The sequence below is a fragment of the Lissotriton helveticus genome, chromosome 7 (genome assembly GCF_964261635.1).
Source record: "Lissotriton helveticus chromosome 7, aLisHel1.1, whole genome shotgun sequence".
In the NCBI taxonomy this organism is placed as follows: Eukaryota; Metazoa; Chordata; class Amphibia; order Caudata; family Salamandridae; genus Lissotriton; species Lissotriton helveticus.
In genome coordinates, this window is record NC_136068.1 from 633,025,829 (window position 1) to 633,053,425 (window position 27,597).

Sequence of the window (27,597 nt, forward strand, 5' to 3'; positions counted from 1 at the left end):
CCTCAGCAACATCGGAGTACAAGGAAAAGCATTGGACTGGATCATCTCGTTCCTCGCCGGAAGAACCCAAAGAGTCCGCCTCCCCCTTTTAGATCAGAGGCCACCGAAGTCATCTGTGGCGTACCACAGGGATCATCACTCAGCCCCACCCTCTTCAACGTATACATGAGCCCCCTCGCATCCATCTCGCGCCAACACAACCTCAACATCATCTCCTACGCAGACGACACCCAGCTGATCCTCTCCCTCACCAAAGACCCAAACACCGCCAAAACCAACTTACACGAAGGAATGAAAGAAGTAGCCGAGTGGATGAAGAACAGCCGTTTAAAACTAAACTCGGACAAAACAGAAGTCCTCATCTTAGGGTCATCCCCCTCTGCCTGGGACGACTCATGGTGACCACCGGCCCTGGGGACCGCACCCATACCTACGGATCACGCACGTAACCTAGGCTTCATCCTGGACTCCGCCCTCTCGATGACCAGACAAGCCAACGCCGTATCATCATCCTGCTTCAACATCCTACGCATGCTCAAAAAAATCTTCCGATGGATCCGTCTTTCCGAAACAAGAAAGACGGTCACTCACGCACTGGTCACAAGCCGACTAGACTACGGAAACACCCTTTACGCCGGAACCACAGCCAAACTACAGAAAAAACTCCAACGCATCCAAAACGCCTCAGCCAGACTCATTCTGGACATCCCTCGGCAAGCTCACATTTCCGGCCACCTGAAAGACCTCCATTGGCTCCCCGTCAACAAGAGAATAACGTTCCGTCTCCTCACCCACGCACACAAAGCCCTCTACGACCTAGGACCAGAATGCCTCAACACGCGAATGTCCTTCTACACCCCCTCCCGCCAACTACGATCGTCCAATCAAGCCCTCGCCGCAATTCCGCCCATCCATAGATCCACCATGGGGGGAAAATCCTTCTCCTACTTAGCGGCCAAAACATGGAATTCTCTCCCCACCCACCTCCGCCTTACACAGAACCACTTCTCCTTCAGAAAGCAACTAAAAACATGGATATTCGATAAGTAAAGCACTCCCCCTCCCTCAAGCGCCTTGAGACCCTCTGGGTGAGTAGTGCGCTATACAAATCCTCGAACTTGAACTTGTTCTGTGAGTGACGCCTGAATTTTTCACAATCCCTATGATTTCATTGATGTAACATTAATGCTAGCACCCTCACTTGGAAAAATTGTTCCAACACCACTGGTGAGAGCAGGCCAGCCTGGAAACGTCATAATCTACGACAAGCAGAGCTGCTAGGAAGGACATTCTGCATTGGTGTTGTACAGGGCCAAGAAGGAAGTGACAATGTCTTGCGTTGTCAGAAAAACACAGGTAGGAAGTGGCATCAAATGCTGATTTCAGAGCGGAAAGGAAGTGACATCAGCAATGCTTGGCAGCATTTGGAACTAGATAAGAGGAGGAGTTGCAGACAAATAGCATATTAAATATTTCTTGTTAACTGCCATTGAAGTGAAGGACGTTTTAAGAGGGAGATAAAAAAAATCTTGTTTTTTATCTTGTAAAAATCGGGCGTAGCTCGCCCAACTGTGGAGCATTGGCATGTGTGGAAAACAACCATTACAACGCAGCCATTACAACTCACTACCTTTACAACGCAGTCATTACAACTCAACATCCTTTACATCGCATGCCATTACAATGCAGCCATTACAACAAATGTAAATACAAAGCATGCCACTACAACGCATGCCACTACAATGCATTATAAGGTAAGTAATGGGAAATAGTAATTTTTACCCCTACACTATCTAACACTTTCCTTACTGTTGCACTCACTGGATTGGGAATAGTAATTTTAACCCCTACACTATCTAACACTTGCCCTACTGTTGCACTCACTGGAGTGGGAATTGTAATTTTTACCCCTACACTATCCAACACTTACCCTACTGTTGCACTCACTGGGAGTGGGAATAGTAATTTTAACCCCTACACTATCCAACACTTACACTACGGTTGCCCTAAAAGTATTATGCGTTGTAATTGTATGCGTTGCAATGGAATGTGCTGTAAGTGTAGTTTTTAAAAATGCGTTGTGAAGGCATGTGTTGTAAAATCATGCGTTGTAATGGATGTTGCGATGTAAAAACTGTGTTGTAAAGGCATGCGTTGTAAAAGTTTGTGTTGCAACGTGTCCTATTCTTATGTGTGCATCAACAGTCACTAAAAGAGCAGGGATATCAAAAAAAGGTTCATATTTGGTTGAATAATGCATACCTTTCAAACCACTCTATCATGTATTCACTTCTACTCTCCTTTCACGATAAATACTTCCTATAAACTTAATTGGGGCCACTTTTGTTGCAAACCTTCCTAACCCCCTAAAATGTTCTTCAGTTCCAGTTTCCTGCTGTAATGACAGTCCACAAACACCTTACTTCACTCTCCATAGAAAGTCGATAGGTTGAGCGGTATGTGCTGTGAGTGCTCCAAGGATGTATCTACTTCTTATGTCAGTGGGAATCAGGGAGGAGGTAACTCCATCTGCCACTATCCTGCAGGAAGTGCAGGGGCAGCACCTTCGTTGGAGCGGAGGAGCACCACCCCCACTTAAATTACCTTCAAAGGGGGTGGGGCAACTGCTGAATGACAGCAGCAGGGAGGAGGGTGGGCTGTTTTTACACTTTTCAAAGTGCGCATGTTCCTTTTCCAGCCATCTTGCAATGGCTTGCCAGACATGCGCAATATGAAACCTCTAACCCAACTGTCTTAAGACAGCTGGGTTAGAGTAAGTGCAGGCCTCTAGTGCACTGGAGAGCGCCGAGTGAGGCCGCTCACTCCAATCAAGGCGCCGCTCTCACAGCATGAGAGCTTTGCCAGGATTGGTGCCCACACTACAGCATCCAGTTCCTCAAAAGAGGTCAGGAGCGGCAGATGTCGGTTCAGGTAAGTTTAAAAAAAAAAATATTAGCTCACGCTCCCACAACCCCTCACCCCCCCCTCAGACCCCTTCCCCGTAGATGCCAGCCGCCACTGAGGAAGTTATTTGAACCGTCAGAGCAGGGCAGGCAGGAAATTGCCTCATCTGAGTCTTTTAGTTCAGGCAGGCTGGAAGGATTCAATTTTCAGTGCCAGAACAAATCCGGCAGAGATCAGGAAAGCCAGGAAAGAACTAAGGGAGATATTTACAAGCCCCGTCGGATCGCTCTTGCACCACAAGATGTGGTGCCAGAGTGACACAACTCAAAAACGAGAATTATGTAGCCACGCAAGGCCACCTTGCATGGCCCTGAGTGGCTTCATAATTCTCGAGTAAAGCAACGCATTTGAAATTGCTGGTTTGCCTTACTCTGCGTCAGGGAGGCCTTCCATGGGTGTTCTGATGCAACATCCATGGATTTTGACGCATTCTCCAATTTACTAGAAGTGGTAGACCTGGGATTGCGCCAAAAACCTACGATTCCCCAAGTGTGGCATAATGAGGAGAAACATCTTTATTGCTCCTCGTTTTTTCCTTTATTTAGGTGTTTTGCATTTTGATACACAAATAGAAAGAGATGCCTGCATTGGCGCTAGTCAGCCAAAATGGCGTCAGTGCAGGGGAAAAGGCAGGAATTCACTTTATTCATTTAAATACAGCCCATACCTGCCCTTTGCCAGTCGGGCAATGCAGCACAGCAGGCTGACGCTGCGCTGCACTGCGCTGTACTGCGTGATAATCTCATAAATCTGGCCCTAAGCCTGTGATAGGATACAGTTCCTCTGGGCATTATTTTGTGCCCCGGAGGTGAAAACACACGTTTTCGTTGATGTAAGCTCTATCTGCAGAGAATTAATCGCATAGCAGCGAAGCTTGCTTCTCTTTATTTTCCTGAGGGAACCAGGACACTGGATCAGTCGGAGCCCTGCCCCTTGGCTCTGCAGGTCTCCACAAACAAAAGCCAAACACAGAGGCTTTCTAATGACATACAGCAGGCCTGGCCCACTGAGTCTTTCTCAGTTGTTGACCGATCAGGGGACTCGGACAAGAAATACAGCATTCCAGGAGTCCTGTGACAAATGATCATTCAGGTACGACAAAGGGGTATGCTTCGTGAAAGCTTGAATGAAGTATAGTTTTCCTGATTGATCGAAAAAGGAGGGAGTTACCCCAGTGCTAAGAAAAGGGAATGGGTATACACAAGGGAAAAAAAGAAACAAAGTCCCTACAGTCTGATATCAGGAGGGCAAAACACCTCACCATGGACCAAGTGTCTATGTAGGTATATCACTTAAACTAAGATTAAGTGATATACCTACATAGACACTTGATATATTGTGAGGTGTTTTGCCCTCCTGATATCAGACTGTAGGGACCTTGTTTCTTCTTTCTCCTAGTTTTCCTGCTTGCCTCCAGTAAAATTCTGGCTGCTTGGTGCCATCATAAACGCATGTTTGGATAAACATGCTGAGAGCAATCTAATTTCTAACTAAAGACAGTGCAGATCACGTTTTTGCAAGAAATTAACCAATATTGCTAAAGATGAAGAAGCAAATGGGTATTTCTGGGTAAGATCATGGTACAAAAATGTAAAGTTAATTCCTACAAAGCAGTAATGTGCATGTTTGAGTTTGTGATTGGGAGTATTGAGGCACTTGAATGCACCCCTTCATTCAGGTAGACCTGTGAGCTGGGCTACCGCATGCTGCGGCTGGCCCTTTATGATACCGCCCAAGCAGGCATATATCTGGGCAGCACGGCCAGTGAGGACCCGCACTTCCTAGTTCGGAGGGCAAGGGAAGCAACCTTGGCTGGAGAAGAGGGCCCTGCAGTAGGCAAAGACTGGTGCCTGCTGCAGCCCTTTTAAACCAATGTTAAAAACAAGTAGTTTAAAAGTGTGTGCTCTTACAGTGACTTCCCTGAAGCAGTTTTAAAACGCAGTGGCATATTTATAAGTAGTGTAATGCACTGACACTGTCGGAAACAAGTCTGCAACACGAAAGCAACAATAGTAGCTTTTCGAAGACACACGTAGGCATACAAGTTTAAAAAGCTATTTTTAAAGTGGGAAGTGTGTGTCTTTATTTATTTAGTGTTTTATAGAGCGCTAATGTGACCCGTTAGGGAATCAGAGCGCTTTACCTGGATAACACATTGTATACATAGTATGAAATAGTAAAAAAAGGGGTAGAAGGAAGTGAAACATTTGGGGAATAACAGGGTGTATACAATGTTCAGATCATAATTCAGAGAAATCAGGCAATTACATTTGTGGGAGTACAAGGTCAGTAAGAGATAGATAGCAGCCAGTCAGACCAAACTCTAGAGGCAACTAAAATAAGCAAAGCCACTGAAGGTATGTGCAATGCATGATTTATGGGAGACACTTGACAATTAGGAAGGTTTTGGCTTCCTTTTTAAATATTGACAGAGAGGGAATTCGTCTGATGAAATATGGCAGCGAGTTCCAGATTCTGTGTGCGGTCCCAGAGAAAGCACAATTGTAAGTTATTTCCTTTCGGAAGTGGGGTGGTTGGAGCACAAAGTCTCTAGCGGATCAGGAGTTTTTGGCTCCTCCAGAAACCATGTTTTTTTGGCGTGATATGCAGGGGATTTCTTGTGTAGCGCTTTGTGGATGATACATGCCAGTTTGGGTTGGATTCTGGCTTCAAGAGGAAGCCAGTGCAGCGCCTTCAGATGCGGTGATATGTGAGCCTGTTAAGAGTCTGGTGGCGATGTTGAGGTAAGCTTTTAGGAGGGCCATGGAGATCTTGGGCAGGCCTGAAAGGGTTGAGCATCCGCATTCGATTCTGAAGATAACTAATGCCTGGACTACCATTTTTCGGTCCGAGGCATCAAGGAAAGGTTTTAGTTTCCTCAGGAAGCTCAAGTGAAACCTGGCAGTTTTAGCCATCGAGTTGATGTGGTCCTGCATATTCAGTTTGCTGTCTAGGATTATTCAGAGAGATTTGGCAGAATCCACTACGGTCGGTGTGCAGTTTAGTGCTGTGATCCACTTGGTCCTTTCTCGGATGTCAGTGTTACTTTTAGAGGGTCCGGTTAGAAGGAACTCCGTTTCTTGTGCATTTAGTTTGAGCTGGTTGCAGGCGAGCCATTGAACAATCATCTTTAGGGCCTTATTCAAAGAGTAGATCTCCTCTAGAGATGCGATTTTGATGTAGATTTGGGTATCATCGGCATACATGTGGAAGGAGATGTTGGCGGTACGTAGTAATTCAGCTAACGGTTCAAGGTAGAGATTGAAGAGGGTTGGGGAAATAGTTGACCCTTGGGGGACTCCGATCGTTATTAAGGAAGGAGCAGATAGATTACTGCTGACTAAGAATCTCTGGGTGTGGTTCCGGAGGAAGGGTCTAAACCACTCGAGAACGGTTCCCCTTACTCTCATTCTGAATTTGAGGCGTTCAAGTAGTTTCTCGTGGTTGACTGTGTTGAATGCCGAGGATAAATCCTGTAGAATTAGGAGACATGTTTTGACTTGGTCAAGGGCTTGAAGAGGTTCAGCGACAATATGGATAATAGTAGTTTCTGTGCTGTGCCCAGGCCTGAACCTGGATTGGAATTCATGGATATAAGGGCAAGCATACACAAACCAAAAGGGTGAATTGAAGAAAAATGAGCACAACAGCAGGCAATGCCCAGATGGCTTCTGCAGAGATTAAGCATGACACATACATTGCCAATCTTAGCAGGCACCGAGTATCTTGGTCGGAAATTACTAGGAAGAATGGTACAATATGGCAGGTCAGCAATATGTGGGTACTGCCAGAACTAGGGTCAGACTGTCCACTTTGTATGAAGGAAGTTTGCTTTTCGGCTTCTGGTATAAATCTCTTTTCAGTAGCTAAAAAAAAGGCAACAGAACTGTAAAAGGAAATTGCTAGCAAAACATATTGTACACAAATAAACGTTTTGAAGCAAGATTGTATTGTTCTTTTATGAGTGCATACTTAAGCGTGTGGTTAAATCAAGGTGAAAACACGGCACACTGCTGTTGCTCTTTGCTTTGCATTGAAGTGCAAAGTTTTCAATGACTGACTGATGCTGTATAATCCACAATTTGAATCAATATTTTAAAAAAAATCTTGTGGTGGGAGAATCTCCTGCACACTCCTTTTTAAGTTATCACTCGCTTGTCTTGCACATTGTGCTCGAGTGTGAAATTTCCGTGCTACCATATTTAGAATTCACTAGCCGCCACTGATGTTCTTCCCGCTCAGCTCCTTCCTGGAACGTTTTGAGGGGATCCGTCAAGAGGGGGTCGAGAAAAAGGGGGAGGGGTCACGTTTGTGTATTCCCCATTAATTTTTCTAAAGGAAAGTAAGACACAGATACAGCCCAAATGACGTAACAAGATTATACCACTGATGTTCTTCCCGCTCAGCTCCTTCCTGGAAAGTTTTGAGGGGATCCGTCAAGAGGGGGTCGAGAAGAAGGGGGGTGGGCTCACGTTTTGTGTTTTCCCCATTTTTTTCCAAAGCATAGTAAGACACAGGTACCGCCCAAATGACTCAACAAAATTATACCACATTTGGCAGAAAGCCAGATCTTGGTCTAGAAAGCGTGCTTTTTTGTTGTGGTATAAATTCATTCAGTAGTGTTAGATATATTAAGGTTAAAAACGACAGCTATTTCACACTGCGGAGGATTTGCAGAGCCAACAAATCTTAAGATAAGATTTTATTGTCTGCCACCACATCAACAAACGTGTGGCAGCACCCATGTATGACTCAGTGACTCAGTCCCCTGTCCTACAAAAAGGTTAAAAAAATATATAGGGGAACATGGTAGGCATACCCTACCCTCCTAGGCCTGGTGGGGAGGTCTCAGTGGGGACACAACTGGGGCCAAAAATGTTTTTGTTTCTAAATGGGCACAGCATATCCACATTTATCTTTAATAAACTCCCCCGGGGTGCGTCAGGGCCAGAGTGGACGACAAATTGTTTTTTATGGGGAGGGGGCATGTAGCTCCCCCTCCCTGAGCCTTCATTAGGCCCTGTGGACCCCATCCCTTGGGGCTGGTGTTTTACTAATGGGGGATGCAGCCCCTCCCCACTAGCCTCAATGAGGCTCAAGGGACCCCATTCCTGAGGCAATAATTAAAGTTCAGGGCAGCATGCATCCCCCCTCCTAGCTTCTGAAAAGACGCCAGGGACCCCATTCCTCAAGGACACTTTTTCCCTGCCCTCAAGAGCACAGGTAGGGAAAACCTGAGCATACATTTTTTTCCTGTCTGCACTCTTGCAGGTAGGGAAATAGAGTGTCCCCCAACCCCACAGGAGCAGGAAAAAAAATTCTCCTGCCGGACGGGAGCAAAGTCAGTACCGCTGCACCAAGGAAGGGTGATTGCACGGGAGTCGGTGGGACTACAGAGGTTATGGGCCTCCCTCCGCAGCACCCAACTTAGTATGTTTGTGAACGCCCCTGGTGGACCGGTGCACCCACCATAGGCCTCGGAGATGGGATTCTCCGGACCAGTATTAGTTCAGGGAGGTGGCCACATGTCCTTCCCCATTTATTAAATGTTAGCTCCCAGGGGATGAGGTTCGAGGCAGAACTCCCCATAAACAAATTGCCCTGTGGTGTGGGGTCCTTGGGGCCTGCAATGGATTGGAGAGGAGGAGCATATGACCCCCTCCCCAATATAAAAAAAAAGAATTGCCGGTTACCGCATTCACCCAGGATGGGTGCTGGCAGGGGAGCCAGAGGTGCCATGGGCCCGCGGGGACCCCAGCAAAAACAAAAAGCAACTGCTCCACCCTGATACACTCACACTGATAATGCAAAATCTTAAGAAGAGCAACAAAGAAGAAATAAATCACTCACTTATTACCTGCTCCTGTCAATGCCCTTCATGTTATAATTTGTATATCTTTTGCTAAATGATGGTGGCCGAATCTGGGTAGGGGCACCCATAGCATGTTTTTTAAGTATTGGGGGGAGGGGCTGCAGGAAGCCTATGTTTCCTGGGGTGTATAGAATATGGCCACAGGGAAATTGATTTATATTTGTAAGCTTCCCAAAGCTGGAGCTTTTGTTCTTCAGCTTGGGAATACAAGGATGCTTTGTGTTTGGTTTTGTAACTGCATTATGCGGCCTGAAGAGTTAAAAGAACAAGCATTTGCAATGCAGTCATTCTTGGAATTGCGAGATTTCGAGCTGTTGGCATTTTATAAATGACAATGCCTTTAAAGTATGTGTTTAAAAAACCTGCAATAATAAAAGGCATTGTCATTTACAATAACAATATGTCAAAGTTTCTAAAATGCAAGACCTATTGCATTGCAAATCCTTGTTGTTAGCAAGCGCCCAATGCTGCGCTTTCACATTAATAGAAGCCACGCCACTTTCTTTAGACGAGTGCTGTCTAAAGAAAGGTCCGCAGACACTATTAAAGTGAAGGTGCGGTATGGGGCGCTTTTACCCAAAAAAGCATTTCTTTGTCAAGTTGACTAATGATGGAGCGAGATAGAAAACAAAATTTTGTTTAAACTCGCAAAATCACATTTCCATAACATGAATAAAATTATTAATGATTTGTGATATGTCGTGCTAATACAACCTAGATTAAACTTTACACGTGGGGGGACTAACATGTGTGCTCATAAACGTGCATATTTGTTGCATCTTTTTGTTCGTGCAAAATAATAAAATAATTTATTGTTTTCGTTTTTGTCATTACTAACTGCTGCATATTTAAAATAAGCATGTGCTTGTTTTGCTTATTCTTGTCTGTGTGATGTCATTTCTACTATTCTAGGTGCATATGGGTCTCATAGAAAAACGGAGACTGGTAAATATAAACGCTGCTTTATTTGTTTGCAATGGCTAGGTAACATTTTGATTAATCGGGTGGGTTAATTATTTAGTAAACCATGGGGTGGATACAGAATATACTTTATTTCTTACATTAATACTTTTCTTGTGTTTGTTTTATACTAGAAATCATAAGTTGCCTGCTTTTGAGGCCTAACTATTTGAGCCGCACAAAAAGAGCTAATTCATATTTCTGCAGAAAGTCACGAGACGTCCATTCTGAATTAAAACGTTTATTGAAGCTGCATTCACAAAGCGAAAACTGATGAGCTGACATCATTCTGTCGGACATGGCCAAGGTCGAAAGTGAACTTTTTGTCAGTCCTTAACTTGGCATCCGCGGAAGTTGCACTGTAAGACTATGGAAGCTGCGAGGATGACTTAAAACAAAGTTGCAATCGCAGGAAGCCTCTGGCTTCACGTGGAAGAGACAATGGTCTTTGTAAGACATGATTTTGTGGAACTTTTTAAGAATCGGGTGACATGTCACTTGTCACTTTCAGCCAATGGGACGTCGAGTATTTCTGAAAACTTTCCTTTGCTAGTTTAGTTAGCGTAGAAAGGTATAAAAAGTCATGCCCTTAGGGTTGGGCTGGCTGCTGCTTTCTGACTTTCCGATGAGGGTGATGTGCTGCTGGACTTTGCGTGGAGCACGTAAGAATCCTCAAAGATCTTTACTTTAATTTCTGTCTATTTAGCTCAGTTAGGAAAATATGTTTTAGAAATGCTAAACTTTATATAATTCTTTGAAGTTAATTCAATTGCTTAAATTGTATTTTTCTTATTTCTTACCATCATGCTTGCTTTATTGCAAATAAATTTCATATATAAGACTTACAACATATATACTATTATCTAGAAAATAAAATCTTACTTTTGACAAACAAGCTGGTCTTGGTTATTTAGAAGTATAGGTTACCATTAGCTAGATCACGTCGCCTATGGTGGTCGTTTAAATGGTTGGGTTTTATTCTAATGACAATATTCTTTCTGCAAATGTATAAATATGTTTATAGTTTGTAAATAATGTGTATATAGATTTATTTGACCACCTGATTCAGTAGGCCCAAAAATATATCAGGTTCATAAATGGGTCCATGTATAGTTTAGAATTTTGTTTATAGGTTATGAAATTGGGTAGCGTAGTTTATGATATATTTTCTATAGCCCGCTGGATCAATTATCTGGTAGCAGAGGATTGATGGTTGCTAAGCGGTAACCAAGGTAACATGTTGGTTGCTAAGGATTGCGTCATGGTATGCAAATAGGATTAATGTTTTAACACTTGTTAAGTTCGTTTTTCGTGCCTATCTGTAAGCTATACCGGTATAGATTGTGTGGCGAGAAATTAGTCACGCAAGCCATCTGTTCGTTTGTAGTGATATCGCCGAGTATCACAAGAGGTATCGCCGTGTACCATAGTGTTGTCGCCGAGCAGCACAGTTTTAGGGCTAGGTCTGAATCTTGTATAGTGAGGATTTTCTAAGAAATCAAAGCAGCATGAGAATAGGGACAAAGCGCCTTCCATAAAACTCACTGTGATGAGAGTATTAGTTATATCCAAGCTTGAGTGAAGGGTAAAATTTAACGTCGGTGCATGATTATCTATAAACAGGTTAGAGTCCTGTACGGGTACATGTTTCATATCTATAAACAGGTGAGAGCCCTGTACGGATAACGTCGTTATTTTACTAACGGTGCATGATTTCTATAAACAGGTGAGAGTCCTGTACGGATTTCGTGTGTGTTTGAAATTAGGGAATTTTCCGTGTAAAAGTGCGAGTTTGAATTGTATTTTATGTTCAAGTGGAACTCTTAGAACTTTCACTTCGCGGTGGGTTCAGAGCAAAGCGAGTTCATAATTATACGTGTTAGAAGGGTGGGGTAAGGTTACTCTACTAACAATTGAATATTATCCTTAGTGTGAATAGCGCCGTCTATTCCGAAGTGTGGATACTTGAATGTATGTAAACTATCCTAAATAGTGAAACGAACAGATGTTGTCTTTATAAGTCATTGTTAAGAATTAATTTACACTGAAAAGTGTTCTTAAAATGGCGCTGTGAAAAGATTTTGTGAAGGAGGGGTAAGCGCCAGAAGTGAGAAGCGAAAAACCGCAGCTGCTGTGTACGTCACAGAGCCGCGCTGGGATTGGGTGACCTACGTCACAAGCTGTATTCTGATTGGCTCCTGAGTCTCTGACGGCCTGTGAGCTGATTGGTCCTTAGGAAAATCTCCAAAATTATTGGTCGAGCTGAAAAGTGACGCAGCTCAACTGCCATTGGCTTGTTGGTGTGTTTCGCGCACGGATTGGTTGTTTTGCGGAACATCCCGGAAAATATTTTACGAACGAATTTGTGAATTAAATTTAACTTTTAAAAATGAGTTATCATTTTAAACATGTTGAGAAAAAGACAACATTATTTCAGAAATTTAAGAATTTATTTTCACCTGACAAGAAAATCGAAACGCGAGGTGGTAAACTACTTCATAAGTATAAAACACCTGCAGCATACATGGAAGGTGAATATGGATATCATACTGTCTTATGGTTCGACAGTTGGAAACGTTATACTAAAAACGATGGTGTTTTGGCTTGGCCTAATGATGGTTCATTTAATGTAAGAGTTTTAAGAAACTTACGAGAGAAAATGAATGCTCTTGTTCCAAAACCGAGACCAACTCAATTTGAAGCTTTAGTTGAGTGGGAAGATGAGATGTATCAGTTACAAAGAGAAGCTAGTGGAATTAAAAGACCTTCTAAAAATCCATCATGGAAAAGAGAAACTCATGAAGATAGATTACGAATGTGGAGACAGGGAAACATGAGTGAAGGATTGTATTTAATTCATGAAATGGTAATGGGTTCTCCTACAGGAAAATCTATGGAAAGTGAATCTGAGGATGCAATTATGGAAGAAATATATACAACTGCTAAAAATAAACAGCCTAATCAGCCTTTGAGACCTCCTAGATCATGGTCTACTCCGGTGGTTTCTACTGAAACTTCACCGAGTGCACCTCCAATTAATGAAGCTCCTAAACTTTATCCAAATAATTGTGAAATCACTGAAACTCCTAGAAGACCAGAATTTGAGAATGCTCGAAATGAGGGTAGACATTTTTCAATGACTCCAAGAGCAAGGGAACCTCCAAAAGATTATACAAGAGAAACAAGAAATGTTGAGGATGATGATTATAATGAATACTTAAGGTCTAAAGAAGAATTAATCAAAAGAATGACAAAAGGCATGGAAGCTGTCACAGTTCCAGTAACAATAGGTCCTGTTCAGCCTGTATTTGATCAAAGAAATACAAACAAAACTGGATTAACTATTCCTTTAAATACAGAAATTCAAAAGCCTGCTGAAAAATTTTATTCAGATTTGACAGAATTAAACACTTCTAGATCGAGAATGCCTGATTTAACTTTCAATGAGGATTTATCTCCAAAAACACCAATGGGTGCTATGTCAGATGTAGGAAGTCCTGAAGTCAGGGTAACCACACCAAAGCTTGATGTGGCCAAATTAAAAGCAAATATTGAAGAATTAATAATTGGAACAATTGGCCCAGATAGTTTAAATTACTATCGGGATGATGAACTATTATTCATTTGCAAAAGTATTCAATGGAAAACGAAAAATAAATATGATCAATTAGAGGATCTAGCTGCAGAACTTGAAATCGATGTGAGTAAACAAAAGAATTTTGCAAAACATTACAGATTAGATTTCTCAGAAAGCGACATTGAGAGTTTGAACTCAATGGGAAGAATAGTTCACATTAAAGATTTGATTGTCTATATCAAAAAGCTAGGAGAACTGAACAAATGGAGAGTTAAATGGACCAAAAGAAAGGAAGATGAAAGATTAGAAAGAATGTCAAAACAATTTCCAATGAGAGAAGTTGCAGGTGGAGGATATGTTCATGTCCCATGGTCGAGACAGGACATTCTGTTATTCACAAATGACTTTCCGAAATTAAGAGAGAAACCTGTTGAGTGGTACAGGCAAGTCGATAGATTTATCAAAGTGTCAAAAGTTCTGTGGATTGATTTGGATGGATTTTTTGACATTGTTGTTCCATCTGATCTTTGGACAGAATGTAAAATATCTATTAGTTGGCCAAAAACAGAACCTGAGCGAATTAAAGAAACAGGTGCCCCAAATCCACTTGTAATGGATTTTTATGAGAAAGTAATTGTTTGGATGAAAAACAAAATTCCACCCAAAGAAGTTGATTGGGTTAAAATAGAAAGAACAGAGCAGGAAACAAAAGAATCAGTTCATTCTTTTTATGAAAGGCTACTGTTAATCTTTAAACAATACAGTGGTTATGAAAAATTAGATGAGAAAGACATGAGTCATTTTATCTATAGATTTGTTTATGGACTAAAACCTGAAATTGGAGAAATGATCAGAACTAGTATTGTCGGATGGCAAGCACTATCTATAGATGATATTCTGAGAAAAGCAAAATATTGTAGCGATGAATTAGAAGTAAAACAGAAGAAGCTAAAGGAGAAAGCCATGTGGGCACAGGTAAAGGTAGCTGAGCAACAGATTGCCAGCATGGGAAATAAGAATACTAATTTTGTTCAAACTGGAAATACGAACCAGATACAAGGAAAGTTTAAAGGTAATAATTTCCAAAAGAAATTTAGCCCAAAAATAGAAGAACTGAAACAAAGATTACCTTGTTTTAATTGTGGCGAAATTGGACATTGGAGGGACGAGTGTCCTCATCCTCCTAGAAACTTAAAGAATCCCTTATTGAATCCGCAGATGCAGAATGGTGTTAACGTGCAGCAACAGCTACAGATGCAACAGGGGTTAAATGAATTTAATATTCAGCGACAATTACAACAACAGCAACAACAACAGGTGAATAATCGTCAGGACCAGTTGCCACAACCACCTTTTCCGAATTGTGGGGGAGTTCAAAAATATAATCCAAACGTGGGATTTCAGGGATGTGAACAGGTAATAAAACCACAAAAACAGCAAAAACAGCAAAGGGTTCAAATGCAAAATGCTTCACAACAATTTTTATTAACAGAAAGCCAAGACAGTGATTCTGATGATTATTGCTGACGGTGCCCGAGAGAGGAGGAAGAGTGTGTTGTTGGAGCCACTCTTGAGGTTGACCAGTCCGGTCCTTATGTAAACGGGAAAGTTAATGATGTAGACATCACTTTTCTAGTGGACACTGGTGCTACCCGTTCTACTGTTAGATCAGTGGAAATTGAAAACCTACCTCTCTCTGGGGATACCATCCAAGTTGTCGGAGTAAGTAATCAGCAAATTAAAACAGACTTAACTGATCCAGTACCAGTTGAAATTGGAAATTACAGAGACAAACACAGATTTGTGGTTTGTAATAGTAGTCCAGTAAATCTATTAGGTAGAGACATCCTATGTAAAATGAATTGCAGAATATATTGTTCTCCTGAAGGAGTTGAATTACAAACAATGGAGGAAGATGGTTTGTACAGAATGACAATGATGATGATGGAAGCAGAAGAAACAAAATTGTTTCCTGCATTTGAAGAAAAAGATTTACCTGAAGAGTTAAAAGAAACAGTGAAATCTGAAATATGGGATTTTACTGGGAATGAGATGGGTCTGATGAAAAACGTAGATCCTGTTAAAATTGCATTGAAACAGGGAATAGAATTTCCAAACACTCCACAGTATAAAATGAAAACAGAGACAATTGAAGGTATTACACCTGTAATTAAAAAATTAATCAAGCAAGGTGTATTGGAAGAAATGAAGAGTAGCTCTTGTAATTCACCAATTATGGGAGTTAAAAAGGCTAACGGAACATTTAGGATCGTACAAGATTTGAGAAAGGTTAATCAAATTGTTATTCCATGTTGTCCTGTGGTTCCAAATCCAGCAGTGATTCTATTTCAGATTCCATATGATGCTGAATGGTACACAGTCATTGACCTTTGCAATGCATTCTTTACTGTTCCTCTACACCCAGACAGTTATGAAATCTTTGCTTTCAGATTCCAAGGTAAGACCCTTGGATGGACAAGAATCCCTCAGGGCTATACAGAAAGTCCTTCAATCTTTAACGAACTGTTAAAAAGATCATTAGAAGATTTAGACTTACCAGGTAGGTCTACGTTGGTGCAGTATATTGATGATTTGTTAATAGCTGCTAAGACAAGAGAAAATTGTGTAACAGACACAATAATTCTGTTAAATCGCCTTGCAGAAGAAGGACATAAAGTGTCCCCAGCAAAACTACAGTTTTGCAAACAGGAAGTGAAATATCTTGGTCACAGAATTGCAAAGGGAAAAAGACAAGTAACAATAGAGAGAATAAAAATGATTCAAGCAATGTTACCGCCAAGAACACAAAGACAGGTCAGAATGTTCCTGGGAATGGTAGGTTACTGTCGACAATGGATAAGTGGATTTTCAGTAATTGCGAAACCACTACAAAGACTGACCAAATCAGATGTAAAAGATCCAATTATTCTCAATGATGTTGAGATGGAATCCTTTGAAAACTTGAAAAAGAGCTTATGCCAAGCTCCTGCTTTGGGTATGCCAAATTATGAGAAAGATTTTGAACTGTATTGCAGTGAGAGAGAAGGATGTGCATTATCTGTGTTAATTCAGAGACATGGAAACCTAAAGAAACCTATTGCATATTTCTCTGCAGTTCTTGATCCAATTGCAAAAGCATTACCAGGTTGTTTAAAAGCAGTTGCAGCTACAAGTATCAGTCTTGAACAAAGTGAAGGAATCATTATGGGATTTCCTGTGAAAGTTTTTGTACCTCATTCAGTTGAAATATTACTGACAAGAGGTAAGACTCAACATTTAACAAGTAGCAGATTGACAAAGTATGAGAAAATCATACTAGGAGCAGATAATGTTTCGATTTCAAGATGTTTGAATCTGAATCCTTCTACATTACTGCCTGATTCTGAAATTGTTGATGACATCGAGACAGAACATGAATGTTTAGATGTCATGGAATTCTGCACAAAACCAAGAAAAGACATCAAAGACAGACCTTTGCCTGAATCGGATTTTGTCTACTTTGTAGATGGCTCATGCTTAAGATCCGAAGGTGGTGTCTTGAAAGCTTCATACTCAGTTTGTACAGTCGAAAACATTAAAGAAGCATCATGTCTTGAAGGAGTTCGTTCAGCACAAGTGGCTGAATTGATTGCTTTAATTCGTGCATGTGAAATATCAAAAGATATAAGAGTTACCATCATTACTGATAGTCAGTATGGGTACGGAGTTGTGCATGATTATGGACAACTCTGGTCACAGAGAGGATACATGACATCAACAGGGTCACCAATTAAAAATGCAGTTTTCATTAGAAGATTAATTGAAGCAATACAATTGCCAAAAGAAATTGCCATAGTCAAGTGTGCAGCACACACTAGAGGGACTGATTATATTTCCAAAGGAAATGCCTTCGCAGATGAAACAGCAAAGTACTGCGCAAGGAAAAATTATTCTTACAATCGGAATAGAAGTACAGAAACTGATTCAAATTCATTAATGCTAACAACTATTGTAGAAACATGGAATGAGATTAGAGATTTACAAAACGAAGCAGATGATGAAGAAAAAGACCAGTGGTTAAGATCAGATTGTAGACGACGTGATGAAGATGGAGTGTGGGTTTACAAAGATGGGAGAGTAGTTTTACCAAATTGCATGATTTCTGACATGGCTAGATTATATCATGGTCCTGCACATTTAGAAAGAGATTCTATGGTCAGACTGTTTAAAGAAACATGGTTCAATACCAAATTTAGAACCATTGCAGAGTCTTTTTGTCAAAGGTGTTTGTCATGCCAACAAATGAATCCAAACAGAAAATCAGTGGTGGGGACAGGAATAATTGGTCGAGAGGGTGGTCCCTTCACCAGGTTACAAATAGATTTCATTGAAATGCCATTACACAACTGTTTGAAATATGTACTTGTAATTGTATGTTTGTTCTCAAGGTGGGTAGAGGCTTTTCCTACGAGACATTGTGATTCAATTACAGTAGCAAAACTAATGCTCAGAGAAATCATCCCAAGGTACGGTTTTCCAGTCACTATTGAGAGTGATGGAGGGAGTCATTTTGATAACAAACTGTTGAAATTAATTTGCGAAGCTATGAGTATTGAGCAGAAAATACACTGTGCATACAGACCAGAGGCATCAGGTGTAGTTGAACAAATAAATGGAACTATCAAAAACAGAATTGGGAAAATGTGTCTAGAGACAGGAGTGAAGTGGACTGATGCTCTTCCACTTGTTTTGATGTCAATAAGAAGTACACCAGATAAAAAGACAGGTTTGAGTCCTCATGAAATTTTGATGGGAAGAGTTATGAGGCAAGCTTTTGTACCTGTAGGTAAACTGTTGAGCATAAATGACAGTGCAATTTTGGATTACTGTAAAAGGTTATCTGATATGGTAACTTCTGTATCTAATCAGGTGGGAACTGAAGCACAATCAAATGACAAAGTTTTGACACATGATCTGAGACCTGGAGACTGGGTCAGAACGAAAGTACATCGGAGGAGGAATTGTCTATCTCCTAGATGGCAGAAACCTAGGCAGGTAATCTTGATCACTACTAATGCTGTAAAGTGCAGAGGATTGAAGCGTTGGATTCATCCAAGTCATACTATTCCAATACCAACTCCTGAGAATTCTGATGTTGAAAGTGATACCACAGATGACTCTGATTCTGAAGCAGAAGACAGAACAGAAGGTGAAGTAATTCCAGATTCTGAAGATCGACAAGAAAGTCGACATCTGGAAACTGTGCCGGTGAATGGAAATCTGGCAAGAAAAGACTTAGAAATAATTGAAATAGATTCTGAAGGTGAAGAGAATCTGTTAAAAGGAAAGATAACTGAGGATTCGGTTGTCTATATTGAAGACAAAGAAGCTGAACCAAAAGAAGTTTCAGACCAGGAGAGTATCGAAAGGCAGAGAACAAGCTCTGAAGTAAGGAACAAAAATCCGAAATCTGGGAAGCTAAAGGTAATTGAGGAAGAGGAGGAGAACGAATTACCGAGTACCAGTGATGGAAGACAAAGTGAAGTTCCTGAAGGAGTGAATTTGCCATATAGAGAAGTTCCTGAGTCAATTGAAATTTCAGACTACGAAACTGAGGAAAGTGACGTGGAAGGTGGAAGTGAAAACAGAAAGAAAAGGACTTGGAAATCAGAATCAAATAATTCTGAACCAAAGAAAAAGCATGTGAGAAAAGCAGACTTCTGGCCTGGTGGAAGGTTGAGAGTGAGATTAATCAAAAAGCCAATAGAACAAGTTGAAGAAATCAGTAGTCAAAAGAGTCCTGGAAAAGAGGTTGGAGTTGGAAGGAAAATAGAAGTGATATCGAGAAAAGGGAAGAGAATAATTAGACCAAACCAGAAATACAAGTCTCCTGAGTGGACTTACTTAGTAATTCCACCCGTTATTGACATATATGATAGTAGTGAAGAAGAAAACGAAATCCAAGAAATTAGTGACAATGATTGAAGTACAAATTTATTAAATTGGCATAAGGCTGAAGAAATCCTGTTAGTTGACACAAGGTCGAAGAAAAACTGTCTAGTAGAAGAAAAACTTATGTATGACATAAGGTCGAAGAAATCTTGTTTAGGGTTATAAAAGAAAAATATATTTTAAAAGGGGGGTGTATATAAATTTAAAATTTTATTTTTATTTTGAGGCTAAAACTAACCTAAAAATGCCTTACATTAAGGAGAGCACTTCAAAATGCTCTGTTTTTAAAAGATGCTGTAAGATGACTCTGGTGTGTCTGCTCATTTTAGTTCTGCTCTGGTTGATACTAGCTGTGATTATACCTTTAGAAATGAATAGAGAATTACACAAAGTTAACTTAACAAGCAAAGCTCTGGTTAGCCAAACTAAACATAGTGCATCTGCTAAAGTAATTGATCATCAACCTAACATTCATCAAGATAAATCAATAGGTGATTTTTCAAGCAATACTTTCACAAAGCTTTTGAGTGAATATGTAAAGGTAATGGATGCAAAGGATTGTTATGTATGCGTTAAGTTACCCGCTTCTGTTTCTGAGGGAGTAACATATAATATGCTTCCTCTCACTTATGCTGTTACATGTAGTGTATTAACTAGTTTATTTTATCAAACTGGTCGTTTAGAATATTACTATTCAAATTATGATGAGATTTTTGCTAATATCAAGATTGATAATGCTTTAAATAAGCATAAGAAAGCTAAACAATTGAGAGAATATTTCCTTGTTACTAATGAACTCACTTATGAGTATGCTTATAAGAATAATCTAACATGTAAATTAAGTGCTGAAGGGAAGAAATTTCTGAATATGGTTGAGGAGAGAAGAGCAATTTATAAGAGAAATGAATTAGTCAAGCAGACTAAGTCATCATTCTGGCAAAAAGAGGATGAGAAACTAAATGGCAAAATGCTTGAAAATATTGCAATTCACATAGACAAACCTGTTAGTGGAAAGCTTTGCATTAGAAGAGATAACACACTTTTTGATAATTATTTTGTAGGTGCAAGCAACTGTGAAGATACTTATCAGATTATGGGAGGTTGGGGATTTAAAGGTGGAAAAGATCCTATCTTTCCTGGAATTTATTTTGTTTGTGGTGACAAAGCCTACTACAACCTTCCAGACCATTGGTATGGAACTTGTTATGTGGGAATTGTTTTTCCTAAAGTGTTTCATGTTGACAGAGATTCAGAAGGATTATTTAAAATCCATAATTATGTAAATAGAGCTAAAAGAGAAACTTTTACTGAAATTCTGGGAGATATTTTTCAAGCTGTAATACCTTTTGTTGGTATAACCCTAAATGCAGGGAGAATCAGAAAATTGTCCACTATAGTTGATAGATTATCAACTGACACTGCTGATGGATTTCAATTAGTGAATGTTGAAGTTATTGCAATTAGATCCATGGTAATTCAAGACCGTCTTGCTTTAGACATACTCCTAGCAAAAGAGGGAGGAGTCTGTGGCATTTTACATGTCCAACATTGCTGTACATATATACCGGATGAAAGTAAAAATATTGAAATGTATATTAAGAATATTACACAAATGCATTCTGAAATAATTCCTTTAGAAGAAGAAGATTTTACTGGGAAACTTTCAAATAGGTTTCAAGCAATTAAAAACTGGTTTCATAATATCGGAAGTTCAATTCTTGGCAAGATTCTGGCACCTTTGATTATAATTATATTCATTTTTATTTTGACTAAAGTAGGTTGTTTGTTGCATAAAAGAAAGAAGCATTTGAGAGAAAAGAAGAGAATTTATAAACTCAGAAAAGAAGAGGAAAGGGAGATTGAGTTGCAGGAGTTACATAGAGAGCGTCATGTTAATTGCAAGGATTATGCTGAAACAGACTTTTAGGTTTACTAATACAATGAATTTGAATCGATTTCTTATAAATTAAATTTACCAAAATTTTGAGTGCTGGTGTGGTGATTTGTTAATCACCAGATGAGGGAGTTGATGGAGCGAGATAGAAAACAAAATTTTGTTTAAACTCGCAAAATCACATTTCCATAACATGAATAAAATTATTAATGATTTGTGATATGTCGTGCTAATACAACCTAGATTAAACTTTACACGTGGGGGGACTAACATGTGTGCTCATAAACGTGCATATTTGTTGCATCTTTTTGTTCGTGCAAAATAATAAAATAATTTATTGTTTTCGTTTTTGTCATTACTAACTGCTGCATATTTAAAATAAGCATGTGCTTGTTTTGCTTATTCTTGTCTGTGTGATGTCATTTCTACTATTCTAGGTGCATATGGGTCTCATAGAAAAACGGAGACTGGTAAATATAAACGCTGCTTTATTTGTTTGCAATGGCTAGGTAACATTTTGATTAATCGGGTGGGTTAATTATTTAGTAAACCATGGGGTGGATACAGAATATACTTTATTTCTTACATTAATACTTTTCTTGTGTTTGTTTTATACTAGAAATCATAAGTTGCCTGCTTTTGAGGCCTAACTATTTGAGCCGCACAAAAAGAGCTAATTCATATTTCTGCAGAAAGTCACGAGACGTCCATTCTGAATTAAAACGTTTATTGAAGCTGCATTCACAAAGCGAAAACTGATGAGCTGACATCATTCTGTCGGACATGGCCAAGGTCGAAAGTGAACTTTTTGTCAGTCCTTAACTTGGCATCCGCGGAAGTTGCACTGTAAGACTATGGAAGCTGCGAGGATGACTTAAAACAAAGTTGCAATCGCAGGAAGCCTCTGGCTTCACGTGGAAGAGACAATGGTCTTTGTAAGACATGATTTTGTGGAACTTTTTAAGAATCGGGTGACATGTCACTTGTCACTTTCAGCCAATGGGACGTCGAGTATTTCTGAAAACTTTCCTTTGCTAGTTTAGTTAGCGTAGAAAGGTATAAAAAGTCATGCCCTTAGGGTTGGGCTGGCTGCTGCTTTCTGACTTTCCGATGAGGGTGATGTGCTGCTGGACTTTGCGTGGAGCACGTAAGAATCCTCAAAGATCTTTACTTTAATTTCTGTCTATTTAGCTCAGTTAGGAAAATATGTTTTAGAAATGCTAAACTTTATATAATTCTTTGAAGTTAATTCAATTGCTTAAATTGTATTTTTCTTATTTCTTACCATCATGCTTGCTTTATTGCAAATAAATTTCATATATAAGACTTACAACATATATACTATTATCTAGAAAATAAAATCTTACTTTTGACAAACAAGCTGGTCTTGGTTATTTAGAAGTATAGGTTACCATTAGCTAGATCACGTCGCCTATGGTGGTCGTTTAAATGGTTGGGTTTTATTCTAATGACAATATTCTTTCTGCAAATGTATAAATATGTTTATAGTTTGTAAATAATGTGTATATAGATTTATTTGACCACCTGATTCAGTAGGCCCAAAAATATATCAGGTTCATAAATGGGTCCATGTATAGTTTAGAATTTTGTTTATAGGTTATGAAATTGGGTAGCGTAGTTTATGATATATTTTCTATAGCCCGCTGGATCACTAACAAATGCTTTTTTTGGTAAAAGTGCCCTGTGAAGGTGTGCATGGTGCGCAGAATGCACTGAATGTTGCAGGAAAGCATGTATTGCCTGCAGTAGGAGAAACTCATTAAAGAAAATAGTGCTGCAGTAAGAGGGCCAGTCCTCAGGGGAGGTTACAAATGAAGACAAGGTGGTACTAAGGAGGGACTAACAAGCCTATTAACGAATCAGAAGCCAGCATTTACGAAGGACAATGACACAAGCCAATGCAAAATATGTGGGCGGAGAGTGGGCGGGGCTTCACGTCCATACACCAATACAGTATGCCTCGCAGAGCACCGTTTGCCTCGCAGAGCACCGTAAGCACTGCCAAGGCTCAACCTAAAAAATAAAGACTGACATGTTTCATATTTTATTATTATGAATGCTCTATTGAAAGGTTTATTAGGTTTATTGACACAACTAGCAGGCTAACCTTTTATATGTTGATACATGCTGACATTAAACATTCACTGAAAGAAACAAAGGTGAAAGTGAGATTTATAGCTAGGTATTCAAAAGAATCCTTAAAATTCACTGAAAAGACAGTGGTTAAAGTGTTGTTATATTTAGGTGACATTTAAACAAACAAAACTACTAAAATTCACCATTTATGGTTATCTCAAGTAACTATCGCTCATGACTTGTTGTTGTTTGACATTATTGATAACAACACTGCAACATCTGAAATAACATGATTGATGTCAGCACTGTGCATAGCAGGGTGTGAATTATAGTTACGTTAGGGTACAAATTAAAGTTACTTGCGATAACTTTTAAATAATTAGTTTTAGTGGTTTTATTTGGTTACATTTTACCTGACTATAGCGTCACTTTACCCTTTGTATTTTTTCAGTGATTAGATAGATAGATAGATAGATAGATAGATAGATAGATAGATAGATAGATAGATAGATAGATAGATAGATAGATAGATAGATAGATAGATAGATAGATAGATCAGATGCATTTTGGAAGATGCATGTGTCATGTTCTTGCCTCACATTGTTTGAATTGATGAATGCAGCAATGGATCCTCTCTTAGATAGTTGACACCAACTATGACATGTGGGAAGGTTCTTAAGTGTGGGTATATGCTGCTGTCCGTGGACTACAGGGAGGAAGTGACATCATCTTCCAATGTCAGAGCAATCCTGACAGAAAGTGACATCTTTTCAAACGCCAGACCTTCAGACCTTATTTATACAAGTAGAGTGTATTTTCAGATCATGAGGGACACCCTCCTTGCCACTCTCCACCATATGTATCTAAATACGCATGTATGTATTTATGCATGTATGTTGTACTTGTTTAGCCCAAACCTAGCCGCAGTCAGTGCAGTGGTGTACAAAGGCAAAGATACATCCAAAAGTGATTGGAGAGGTAGCTGGATTGTGGATTTTTACTGCATCATTATGTAGTGCTTTTTAAACAGGTGTGGAAACTCTTCCCTAAATTAGAGGAGAATTGGAGCGCTCCTGATGGATACTGCAGTGTTTTTCCATCTAGGTCTTGGGTTCACCTCTCCCCTCAATACTCACACTCAGCACGCTGAGAGGCGTAGGTGTCTAGAAATGGAAAGACCCGCCTACCGGTACGAGATCTTGCCTAGGTGCTAATGAAGAAACCAGCTGAGATAACTCTTCTACTAAGCTCCAAGAGCTAGATGGCCCTCCTCTTAGAGCTACCTGTACCATACTGGGAGTATCCGACATGGCCCAAAGAGTATTGAGGCAGCAGAATCATAGGACCCAGTGAAAAAAAAGGCCCTCAAACCATCAACTCTGGGCCCCATCTTGATTGCAGAATATTCCAAAATGTTCTCTTCTTCTTGCTGCCGGATCTCATAAGATCTAGCTTGGAGACTGCCAAGACTGACATTTGCCTTTCCAAGAAGGAGGGAGGGGTGTGTGGGGGGGGGGGTGTCTGTCCATGTATACAAATGTGTCACCTAGCTAGGAGGATGGCGTAAAAAAGCAGCGATCTTACGGGCCCTTAACATTAGCTGTCAAGCCAAAAATAATCAAGGGTAAGTCGATGGTAACAGGGCTCACTAGAGTATCAGCCAGAAATCTTCCAATGCTGTCCCAAAAAGAGACCAGGGCTGGACACTCTTTAAACATGTGGATATCGGAAGTTGAAGCCAGTCCACATTTCTTGCAACAGACAGGTAAGCCGGTAACAAGGCTCTCTCGTGATTGGCCGCAGTTTATTCTTATTATGACAAAATACATGTTTGATTAAGTTGTTTGCTTGATGGGGACTGGCTAAATGGATATAAAAGAATTCTTATTTCCTTGGATTGGGTCATATAATTGCCCACCAAGTAATATTCTGTTCTTTTTATCTCCTGTGCGCAGATTGGATCATACTTTGGTGCTGAGCTTACCTCAGTGGATCTAGACGACAATGGAGAGACGGACCTGGTGCTCATTGGTGTGCCTCTGTACCATGCCCAGGGCGTAGGGGGCATTGTCCACGTTTGCAGCGTCACACCTGGGGTATGTGTAAACTATGTGTGTTCCAAACAATCAAAGATCACAGCTTCTTTATATTAGCAATGGCTCCTGCAGAGCAAGAGAAATGCTCCATATGCTGCAAAATATGTCACTTATGGTTCAAGAAAGTTCTTCTTTGGTGTCAAGTATGTATTATAGGGCGTAGGAAGGTCATATAATGTTTGTTATGTCTCCTACGGTGTTAATAATTTCTCTTTCAATGTAAGAGATATCCATATTTGTGCAAGAGGTGTCAGGTCACAGTCATTTTCAAATATTGATTTTGAGACTCATTTCAGGTCTCATTCCTTTTGTTCTCACCCCCGTCTCAAAGAACCTAGGATAGCGACTCCTTGCTATAAGCCATGTAGCTCATATGTTGTCTGAAATGTCTCCTCTGGTGTCAGAGAGATCCTTATAGTGTTTGGGATTTCCCCTGTTGTTTAAGTGGCCCCTTTGGTTGTTTAGATGTTGTCTGTCCTATAAGAGATGTCTCTAACAATGTAGCAATGTACGACTCAGTCATCCCTGTGCCAGAGATGTCTGATCACTTTCCTGTTACACTGTTGCTTTGTGACTCATCCCAGGTTTCAACACTGTTGTCCTTGCCCACCACTCTCTTTTCCAGGAGAACATCACTTGCAATGAAACTCTCAGTGGATCAGCATCCGGTACCCACGGAAGGTTTGGTGCCGCAATGGTCTGCCTGGGAGACGTGAGCTGGGATGGGCTGGCCGACGTGGCAGTGGGTGCCCCACTGGAGGATGAGCACCACGGCGCCATCTACATTTTCCATGGCCAAAAAGAAGGGACGCTTGGGCCCCTACCCAGCCAGGTGAGCCTATGCTACTGGGGTCTTAGAGGTATGAGGGCAATAGGAAATGTTTCCCTTAACTTCAGAGGCTTAACTTGGATCATAATTGGGGGATCAGGCTGGGTGTTAAACTGGGGCGATTACGAGATTAGAAATAACACCCATGACACTAGGGTGGCAGGTAAATGGCAGAGGCTCAGCGCAAAGAGAGCCTGGGAAATGTTACTAGACAACACCAGAAAAACACCAGAAATGATTATGTGTTTTTAAAACATACTTCTTCACTGAGGAAGCACAGCTGATTTGTGATTGTAACCAAAATTAAGCTTGTTTGGAATATTACAAACACATTTTTTCATTATATCTGTTTCTTATTGAAAACAAAAACAAAAAAAACGATAGGGAGCTTCTGGGGTATTTTTCGCTCATGCAGCCAGCTTGCAGCAACCTCCATATTGCTATCCATGAAACAGTGGGGGATACAACAGATATATTTCAATAAAAACCCTTAGGGAGTGGAAGCATTACAACTTGTCAAGGCTGGTTTGACAAAGCCGATCAGTGGCCACAGGAAGTACAAAAATGGGGGATTTTGATGCGGGCCACAGATGGCAATGGGTGGAACATAGTGAGTACAAGGAGAGGGGAGCACAGATAGACAAGGAAGATTAATTTTGTGGAGCAAATCAGAGATGGTTAAGAATGGAATCCAGAGGGTAGAGAGGTTACAGCAGGTGTTCAGTCATGAAACTGTGGGAGCAACAACAGATGGACAATAGTGAAACCTTGGAGAAGGAGTGGAGTGAGGCTGCTCATGTCATCAAATGTAGAGCCTTCTAGCTGGGAAGTGGGTTTGTCACTGTTGGTCATTTATTAATCCTTGGTGGTTAAGGGATGACTAGGTAAAAGAGAAAACTTTGAAATGGAAATGAATAGCAGGTGGATAATTTATTGAAATGAGGAGCAGATACTCAGTAGGCTCTAAGGCTCTGTACAGTATGATTGCAGAGGAAAGAATGGCTCATTAGGAGAAGAATGGAGAGCAATGGAGACCATCAGGAGATCACATTTCCATTTCTTTGACTTACACCCACAGAGAATTGCAGCCGCTGTCTTTTCAACCGGGCTGAAGTACTTTGGAGTGTCCATCCATGGCCGACTAGACATGAGTGACGATGGACTTGTGGACATCGCAGTGGGATCCTTAGGGCAGGCACTGATTCTCAGGTATGGCAACGGGAGCACCAGGCATATTTTGGTTGCCCCCTCTTTCCATGTTGTTGTGTATTCCTCACCTTGTTGTCCTTCTTCCTGCTTGCGTCCCTTCTGCTACCACTGCTGTTAGCTCATCTCATTGGGCATTTGCACTCTCCTAATCTGGTGCTTCCAACTCTT

At 40.5% G+C, this 27,597-nt stretch overlaps 1 protein-coding gene across 1 annotated transcript in view; it reads left to right on the forward strand.

The window, feature by feature from the left end:
* Nucleotides 1–27,597, forward strand: part of LOC144768869 (integrin alpha-M-like) — a 337,089-nt gene that overhangs the window by 215,587 nt on the left and 93,905 nt on the right. The window contains exons 13-15 of the mRNA XM_078652877.1: nt 25,251–25,391; nt 26,017–26,223; nt 27,299–27,429. Of these exons, the coding sequence (XP_078509003.1) occupies nt 25,251–25,391; nt 26,017–26,223; nt 27,299–27,429 (479 nt within the window). The remainder of the gene's footprint in view (nt 1–25,250; nt 25,392–26,016; nt 26,224–27,298; nt 27,430–27,597) is intronic.